This window comes from Pecten maximus, chromosome 6 (assembly GCF_902652985.1).
Source record: "Pecten maximus chromosome 6, xPecMax1.1, whole genome shotgun sequence".
NCBI lineage: Eukaryota > Metazoa > Mollusca > Bivalvia > Pectinida > Pectinidae > Pecten > Pecten maximus.
In genome coordinates, this window is record NC_047020.1 from 21886559 (window position 1) to 21896345 (window position 9787).

General features: G+C 36.3%; 1 protein-coding gene across 2 annotated transcripts; it reads right to left on the bottom strand.

The window, feature by feature from the left end:
• Window positions 1-1955: 1955 nt before the first annotated feature.
• Window positions 1956-7154, bottom strand: LOC117329232 (cytochrome P450 2B4-like). 2 transcript variants are annotated; one of them, XM_033887070.1, is made up of 4 exons: window positions 6744-7154; window positions 4883-5398; window positions 3695-4138; window positions 1956-2927 (listed from the first exon to the last, which is right to left on the bottom strand). In XM_033887070.1, exons 1-4 carry the CDS (start codon window positions 7090-7092, stop codon window positions 2746-2748), a joined length of 1491 nt encoding a protein of 496 aa, XP_033742961.1. In that variant the 5' UTR covers window positions 7093-7154; the 3' UTR covers window positions 1956-2745. The 2 variants fall into 2 exon arrangements, with proteins under 2 accessions (XP_033742961.1, XP_033742962.1); XM_033887071.1 differs by lacking the exon at window positions 6744-7154 and adding an exon at window positions 5746-5890 and having other exon boundaries at window positions 2527-2927.
• Window positions 7155-9787: the final 2633 nt, after the last annotated feature.

Sequence of the window (9787 nt, forward strand, 5' to 3'; positions counted from 1 at the left end):
ATTTATAGCTATAGCGATCGAGTTTTGTCAACGAGTCTCATTTATAGCTAAAGCGATCGAGTTTTGTAAAGGAGTCTCATTTATTCGATGAGTTTTGTAAACGAATCTCATTTATAGCTATAGCGATCGAGTTTTGTAAACGAGTCTCACTTATCTCGATCGAGTTTTGTAAACGAGTCTCATTTATAGCTATAGCGATCGAGTTTTGTAAACGAGTCTCATTTACCTCGATTGAGTTTTGTAAACGAGTCTCATTTATAGCTATAGTGATCGAGTTTTGTAAACGAGTCTCATTTATAGCTATAGCGATCGAGTTTTGTAAACGAGTCTCATTTATAGCTATAACGATCGAGTTTTGTAATCGAGTCTCATTTACCTCGATTGAGTTTTGTAAACGAGTCTCATTTATAGCTATAGCGATCGAGTTTTGTAAACGAGTCTCATTTACCTCGATTAAGTTTTGTAAACGAGTCTCATTTATAGCTATAGCGATCGAGTTTTGTAAACGAGTCTCATTTACCTCGATTGAGTTTTGTAAACGAGTCTCATTTACCTCGATCGAGTTTTGTAAACGAGTCTCATTTATAGCTTTAGCGATCGAGTTTTGTAAACGAGTCTCATTTATTGCTATAGCGATCGAGTTTTGTAAACGAGTCTCATTTACCTCGATTGAGTTTTGTAAACGAGTCTCATTTATTGCTATAGCGATCGAGTTTTGTAAACGAGTCTCATTTACCTCGATCGAGTTTTGTAAACGAGTCTCATTTACAGCGATTGAGATTGGTAAACGAGTGTTTCGTGGATATGAGTGACGTGTCAGCACAGCCTTCTGCTTACGAGTGGTAATATATACGATCTTGTGGGACCTACCAAATTGTATTGTTATTGTTTCGCACTGATTAAGGTACAAAATGAGGAAACAGCACTTGATTTTCATAATTAAAGGAACGTCTTTAAGATGCACTATATAAGAATATTAACACCAGATACTATTTTCCAGCAGTATTTTTTTTACAGTTATAGTCGCTTTAATTAATTTCTTAGGGAAATGCTAACAAATAAAAACCCAATGTTTAATTGTCATATTTTTCTGATCTTTTATTTTCAAGGTGACCGTTAGAGTAGGTTTGCCTGTACCATACATGTCTGGAATGTTACTGCAGCAATCATTATACGACTCCGCTCTCCTGCTGTTTATGGAATAATTAAAAAAAAAACAAAAAAAAAACCTTCCAGGTAAATTAAAAAAATCATATCTATTCGTTAAGCTCAAATTACGTTTTTGTACTGTTTCGTTGGCATTTTTCATTTTGTAGATTGATAGTACCCATGAAATCGATTACTGGTATAATATATATTTATATATATTTAAAAAGAATAAAAAAAACACGTCACAGCAGCTAGCGCTTTCGTCACGTCTAGGGGACTCTTCAGAATCAGCAAAGCTGTTATGCTCACAAGTTTTTTTTTAGCATAGGATAGGAGCATTTGTTTGACCGGATTTGACTTTATATACGTATAAACTCTTACTTTGTTTTGTCTTAAAATGCTATGGGGACTGTGAATAATGCCACATAAATATGGGGGACTTTTAAATCAAATAAAACTGCTCCTATATCATGCTTTTAAGACATCTGATCATATTAAGAAGGGTCTTTTGAAGACAAATTGTTAAACTTTTTAAGTTTGAGGCCTATTTTAGAAATATACATATTTTACCCCAAACTTTACGGTATAACATGTTTTTCTAAAAGCCATCTTCTTGTCGTGCCTAGAGTTCTTTATATTGTTACATTATAACATTTTTTTTTTCAATACAGATACAATACCGACAAAAGCTTTATTGTAATGGGTTTTGTCAAGGTAACTTCAAGTGATACTTTTCCACAAGAACGTAACGTTTTAACTGAGTAGGAATTTATATATTTGCAGCATCATAAAATAGCAAAAGCTCGTTACAGACTACATAATATGATTTTATTATTTACATTATATGATTGGATATATGAATCACATATGCATACTATACATTAAAATGTGGTTAGCAACTCCAACTGCACAAACTCCCTGTTCGTCTTTGTGTTATTACTTGAATCACAAAGTTTTATTTTTTCGCTGGCGATGGGATATTTTGAATTTCTTTTACAACTCTGCTCATATTCGCCAATTGTGCATCATATGTACGTCTATATAAATTGCTGATGACCGATGTGCAGTCGTTTCTGCTTTTAATTGTTCATCAAATCATGGTCCACATCTCAGATTCTCCTTTTCTTGGCCTTCTCTCAATACACAATTCTAATCCAGTTGATACAAAAACACGTGCTTAATGTGTTAGGAAGTGATAATTACTCGAATCTTCCCGATTTTCTCAAGAAGTTTTGCACAGCTTTGGCGATTTTTATATTGTCAACTGAGGAAATATTCGTGTCACCATTGCAAAGATTATCTACATTTACTGGACCGTACCAGGTTAAATCAGCAATAAGAGTTCCTCTTAAGTTATTGTACAGGGGACAGTTAAGGAAATAATGATGGGAATCTTCACCAGAATGTCCACATTGTCAAGCAGGCGAATCAATGAGATTGGCTCTAAAAATATCACAGCTTAGTGCACTTAACATGCTTCGTATTTCACTAACAATGGTTTATAACTCCTCGTTTGAAAGTTGTGCATGTCGGATCTTTGCATTGGAACAAAAGAGTTTCTGTATCAATGGCACGACTGATATAGGTGTCCATATTTCATTTAAGCTTTACTATACGACATTTGAAGTCCTTTGGAACCCGCGCCAATTCCAAAACTCCACCGGTAAATGGGAGTTTATCAGGGCTTTCCGGAAGAAACTCGAACCTCTGCAAAAATGACGTCATGAAGAGAAATAGTTCCATCCTCGCCACAGATTCTCCGGTACAGATTCGCCTACCTGTAATGCAGAAAGGGATTTTATTTCGTTAATGAATTCTAATAGTTAAATAATCAGGATCATTGTGTTACAGGGGTTGAACATTTGTATGATAAAATGAACTTCATTTATCTAAAGGGAGAACGTCAAAAAAGACTAGCAGTATTATTGAATATTTTGTGTGAGGTATTTAATGTAATTACAATAGCAATATAAGTATGGAAATACGTTAACGTGTGCCTAGTCAGATACCGTCACCTCGAAAGAAAAGTTCTGAATTGATAACACCATGTTGCATGGTGGCAGAAGAAGATCTACAAATCAAATACACAGAGTGAGAAGGTCATTGGAAAGACCACCACTTGTTCTTTGGTTGTCCAAACGGACCAACTCCTTCCTTTATAATCATGGGGTATTTTCTTCCTGAGGGTTATATGGTTTCACAATTTGATGCTATCGCAACTGGTGACGATTTCTGAATACCATAATAGTCCATTTATTAAATTTTATCTAAATCGGACTTTAGTAAATTTAGGCCAATGAGACGTTACGACGGTCAAATTGGACGTACAGCATAACTATGTTAAAGATGGCGGTCGGAACTATTTAGAAAATTTAATTTAAAAGAGTTCATAAACGCAGACAAATGAAGAAAAAGTTTCGTCAATCATTAACAACTGGCGAGGTAAGTATTGATAACTTTACATGCGGATATCTATTCTCAATGTTTACATTGATTTCAATGTGTATGCTATAAATTAACAAAAGTAATTCCAAGCTGAACGTACCTAGTGAGAAAGCCATGACATTCTGTTCTTTGCCGTTCAGTTTTCCGTCCTTTCCTAGAAATCTCTCCGGATCGAATTTCTCCGGATTTTCAAACAGTTCTGGATCAGTCATAACGGAGTCGAGATTCGGCATTATCACAGACCCTTTTGGGATAACCATGCCACGGAAGTGAATGTCTTTTAAAGCCCCGTGAGGCACCGAGAGGGGAGCTGTGTTGCCCATCCGGAGAACTTCTGCTATAAACGCTTCTTGGTAAGGCATGTGGGGTTTGTCGGCGATTGATGGAAGTCTGGACGTTCCAACCACCGTCTCAATCTCCTGTCGAAGTTTGTCCTCGATGTGTTTGTTATGAATGAGGTATAGTATCGCCCATCGAATCGTGGTGGCTGTTGTGGTGGTTCCAGCAACAAAGAAATTGATGATAGATACCGCCAAGTTCAAATCTGCAAGACATGATATGTAACACATCAAACGCATATAATAGATATATATGAAAAAGATATAGTGAGTCAAAATAAGAGTTAAATGCGAACACCAGAGACAAAATCTGCAATGTAATTCACGAAATAGATTTTAATTTGTATTGTTAAGAAACACAAAATAAACATTTCCTAAAATAAAGTAAGGCTCACAGAAAAACATAATCGCGATCTAAAATGTTTTCCCCGTCTATTGTAATAATATTGCTTATACATTGATAATCATATACCTAGCCTTGCTTTATAATATAAAAATATCACTTCGACAGGATGATCCGGCATCTTGAAGTGGTAATTGTAGCCCAATCGTACATTTTCTGATGTCATCATCAAACTAAAAAAAAATCATAACGTGATGAAAGTGGTACATGATGTTTCAACTCGCGGATTGATTTGAAATTAATGAAATATTGCAAATGTTATTACATAACGGAAAAGACTAATCTTGATTTGCAATACAATTACAAAAAAAACTATTTCACCTGGATAACTTCTTGAGAATTGAATGATTATTTACTATTTTTTTTTGTGTGTTCAGAATATCAATTGAAATAATGATGTAGTAAAAAATCGAATCGTAAAATCGAACCAACCGACCCCCCCCCCCCCCCCCCCCCACCCCCCCCCCCCCCCCCCCACCCCCACCCCCCCCCCCATTTATTGTCCTCCTCAGGTAGTAGGATGTTAACATTGATTTGTATAGCTTACCTTCAAATATGGCATCTTCCTGGCCATGTTTACTTTGCTGACTTAGAAATGCATCGATGAAATCTCGCTGATTCTCGTCATCAAAAGTGTTTCGATGTTCATTTATTTGTTCAAAGACAAAGTCTCTGATATCCTTTGTATTCTGAATCAATTTCTTGATATTAAACATATCTCCAGGAAGGTACTTCAAATAAGGAAAAGCTTGAGCGTGACGACCAAGCGCAATTAATTTAAAACATTCGCAGAAAAGAGATGTTATACGCTTGAATTTTACATCAGTGTAATCAAATCTATTTCCAAAAGTAATGCTACATGTGACATTTGATATTGCCATGGTTGTCAGTTCCTTCATGTCGTAAGGTTGTCCGTTCTGTTGTTCGATGATATCTAGGCATGCTGCGACTTCCTCTTGTACTCTGGATTCTAAAGACTTTCTTCCAAATCCAAAGTTCCGAAGTGTCGACAAAGAAAATGTCCGTGTTTGTTTCCAATGTTCCCCAGAGGAGAAAACAATACCTAGAAGCAAAATTTATATTTTTAAACAAGCAATTGAGTAAATTCAAGAGAGTAACAATGTATCCATCGTCGGTTTATAGCACTACGCTACGCTGCACTTATCACCCGTAAGTCAACTCTCGTTTCAATAGAGGCTATTTGATTGACTCCGTCATATTTTCCCATCGGAATTTAAGCAAATCAGATTGAAGGTAACAAGCACTTTATAGAAGCTACATGTCAACAACGGTATCGATGAGTGATCTCGAAAACGAAATTCAATATCAATAGGTTTAAAACTTTCAGCAGAATATTTGTGATTCCCATTTGTCTCACAAAGATATGTCTTAATAGCAATAAAAACTGACCTAGGTGTTGAAAAAGCCGGTTATCAGGCATTTCAGTGTATGTGAACACCGCGAAGTCGTTGTTCAATTTCGATACTCTGTTTAGCATATTGACGCACACATTACATGCTACGTACACCTGGACTGCTCCTTACACAGTATAATGTGACCGGGTGGGTGTCCTGCTGGGTGTCCTGCTGGGTGTCTTCGGCAGTCAGCTTCAGTGAGGTTACACTATAAATCGGTAAATGTTCGGGACTTTCACAAGGATACTGAACACGAACATACCGCAGCCTCCAAAAACACACTTACGCACTCACCACACGCATGCATTTCGCACGCACGGGGCCGTCCATGAATGACCTCAGCTGTTGATAGGATGTTAAACAAATAAAACCAAACTAAATCCTAGCACCTTAAAAACATTGCCATACTAGGTTATTCTATCATATGCGCCACCATTTTATTACATTTTAATATTCATCCATCTAAACCGAAGAGTTCTGAAAGGTCTATGTTGATTGGATTCTATTTATATAATGACGTCATCGAAACGACATTTTGGCTGATTTGACCCACGGGTGACAACCATGGGTATCCGACAATGTATACTCTATTGATAATGAAATTTCAAACCATTGATGTATTTCCTTTTATTTATTGAGTAATGTTATGGCCTATAAATAAAGAAATGGCATTAAATTACGCTGGAGATAATGAATGCTGGTTAGGAGGGAAAGATACCATTTCTGCAAGTTTGGGATGAAAAAAATTCCAAACTATACGTATTCCATCCAATAGAATTCCATGCATGTGCTGATTGACGGTTTGGGAACGTGGGCTTAGTTTCTGACATCTTGAGATCTATCTTCGCGTTATTAGACTTATTTACCTTTCTTTACCAAACATGAAAGGACAAGACATATACATGTATTCATAAATTGTTTTCTTATTTTCAGCGAAATGCAGATAGGTTTGATTCAAACGTACATACCGCTCATTTACATATTATCATTTACCTTTATTTAGTAAAACTTGTCCAGTTATTGTGTTTTCTAATCGATCCGAGAAGTCCTCCGCTTGTTTGATGAAAGCTTCTTTTAACGCCTCTTCTCCACTAATAACCACTGTAAGGTTAACCCCAAGCTTTAAACTAAATATGTCGCCATATTGAGCTCGAAGTTTACGAAAGATCTCCTGTACGTTTCCATTTCGAAACAAAAGAATGCTTCCTATGACAGGGTAACCAGTTGGACCAGGCGGGAGATTGGACGGCCATTGTAGAGACCGACTGAATAACAGGATCAACACTACCACAACGATGGCCACTGTCACAGTATTACAGCTAAAAAGCGAGCTGAAATCCATTTTGTGTACACACAGTCTGCAGACATTATATACACTACTGTATCTGAGACCCGGTTCTATTTATAGAGAAACATTTTACACGTTCCATTTAACAACGTAATATGCGTCTACACATTGCAGTCTTAAACGGCAACGAGCCATATCATCAAGTTTTATTTAAACTACAACATAACGCCTAATGGTCATGCATACAAGTTTTGCTTTATAAATTCTGATTTTTAGTGAATCAACAATAAACGAAAATTAATACGTATACTAAAACAATACTGCAAAAATTAGGTCATACATTTTAAAGGCCGTACAATTTTTACTTTATACATTCCGATTTTTTTGAGTGAATCAACAATAAACGAAAATCAACACGTCTGCTAAAACCATAATAGGAAATTATTCATTACTGTTATTGAAATAACTGCTGTGATAATATCACATGTATTTTTCACCTACATTATATCATTACAATAAACTAACGATCACACTTGCCTCGTGAATCCCACGGAGTTATGATGGTGGAATTAACATACGGTAATTGAAATTATGATGTATATTTGTTTCTCCAGGGTGGAAAATGTTAGGTAATACTTGCTAATGTTATACCCTGAAAGTGTGGTAAAAAGTTTGGGGAAAATTCCAATCCCGCATTAGCTAACCAAGGGGGAGGTGAATCACGTGTCAGTGTAAATGCCTACTGGTCACATTGGTTTGATAATAAGTTTTATTAAATAGACTGCGGTCAATTGAATCGAAACATGTGATTTTCTTTTTATTTGAGAAATTATTATTATCATAAAATAATACCGTTTACCTCTAGCCATTAAACATTTATTTTGGGGTTTGACAATTGGATGTATGCTGCCTCAGTGCTAGGATCCTAAGATGTCAGGAGTTATCTCTCTTGAAAACTTGTTCGGCAATCGCACAACAATTCATGTTAAGTAGCTGTTGAACGCAGGTAGAACATATCAATCCATCCCTCATTCCAACAATCGTCTAGACTTTATTTGTATAGACTAAAAATGAAGTAATGTCTATGTATTTACGTCATATAGTTTTATATTATGATGAAACAAGTTTTGATCTCAGTTGGCTGTCGAGATATTTTAAGTTTCCGTCCTGACGAAGATATCACACTTTGCACTAGAAAACTAGCAGCACAAATGTTATGTTTGTGCACACAGGGACAGAATCTTTTTACAAGTTTCAAAATGTATAGCTTTGTATGTGTCTTACAAGTATAGGAATTATGGGGAACCGGCTTGCTATGGTTTTACTTAAGAGGATGGTAAACATGTTAAACTCCCCATCACACTTACCTTGTGAATTCCAGGGGGTTGAGATGGTGGAATTTCTATAATCGTAATAACGATAAATGTATACATGTATATATATATATATACATACAGTATTTGGTTCTTCAGGGTGGAGAACATTAAGTAATACATGCCAAGGCTATAGCCTGGAAGTGTGATGGGGCCTCGTAGATCTGTGTAGGTCAAAAAGACCGATTGTAATAAGGTACATGCAAACTCTGCCAAGATTTACCCTGAGGAGGGCGAGTAGCTGATATGTCTGGTACCAGTTGGTAGATACTCAGATTGAGTACTCACTATTCACTACTTATAATTCTAGTCATTGGTGATACTAGTTTGGGTGAAATTCCAACCCGCTTTGTCGCACTCAGGGGGGAGGAAAGAGGAAAATTACCTGTCAGTGTAGATGTCTGCTCATCACATTGGTTTGAGAATAAGTATTACTAAATAGGCTGTGGCCAATTTAATCCGAAACATGTGAGTTTGTACTAGAATAAATCGTTTAATTTACTTTACCGTAACTGAAATAACTGTTGTGGTAATGTCCCAAATAAGGTTAAATTATCAAGCCAGGCACTACTGTTTTCTGCCATTTTATTTATTAAAGCAGCACTTCGATGCAGCTATAGATAATAATTTTTAAAAATCCTTATATCTACACTCCATCGCTATGACATGTAAATATAATAAAAAAAAAACACTCACATTAAACACATCATTGGAACAACAGTCAGCTTAATAGAACAGCCGGTTAGGAGGGAAAGATACCATTTCTGCAAGTTTGGTATGAAAAAAATTCCAAACTATACGTATTCCATCCAATAGAATTCCATGCAATGTGCTGATTGACGGTTTGGGAACGTGGGCTTAGTTTCTGACATCTTGAGATCTATCTTCGCGTTATTAGACTTATTTACCTTTCTTTACCAAACATGAAAGGACAAGACATATACATGTATTCATAAATTGTTTTCTTATTTTCAGCGAAATGCAGATAGGTTTGATTCAAACGTACATACCGCTCATTTACATATTATCATTTACCTTTATTTAGTAAAACTTGTCCAGTTATTGTGTTTTCTAATCGATCCGAGAAGTCCTCCGCTTGTTTGATGAAAGCTTCTTTTAACGCCTCTTCTCCACTAATAACCACTGTAAGGTTTACCCCAAGCTTTAAACTAAATATGTCGCCATATTGAGCTCGAAGTTTACGAAAGATATCCTGTACGTTTCCATTTCGAAACAAAAGAATGCTTCCTATGACAGGATAACCAGTTGGACCAGGCGGGAGATTGGACGGCCATTGTAGTGACCGACTGAATAACAGGATCAACACTACCACAACGATGGCCACTGTCACAGTATTACAGCTAAAAAGCGAGCTG

Coding starts and splice junctions, on each gene's coding strand:
- LOC117329232 (XM_033887070.1), bottom strand. CDS start 7,092: ATGGATTTCAGCTCGCTTTTTAGCTGTAATACTGTGACAGTGGCCATC. Junction 5,399..6,743: donor ACAAGTTTTACTAAATAAAG/GTAAATGATAAT, acceptor TTTTGCTTCTAG/GTATTGTTTTCTCCTCTGGG. Junction 2,928..3,694: donor TGTCATGGCTTTCTCACTAG/GTACGTTCAGCT, acceptor TCTGCATTACAG/GTAGGCGAATCTGTACCGGA.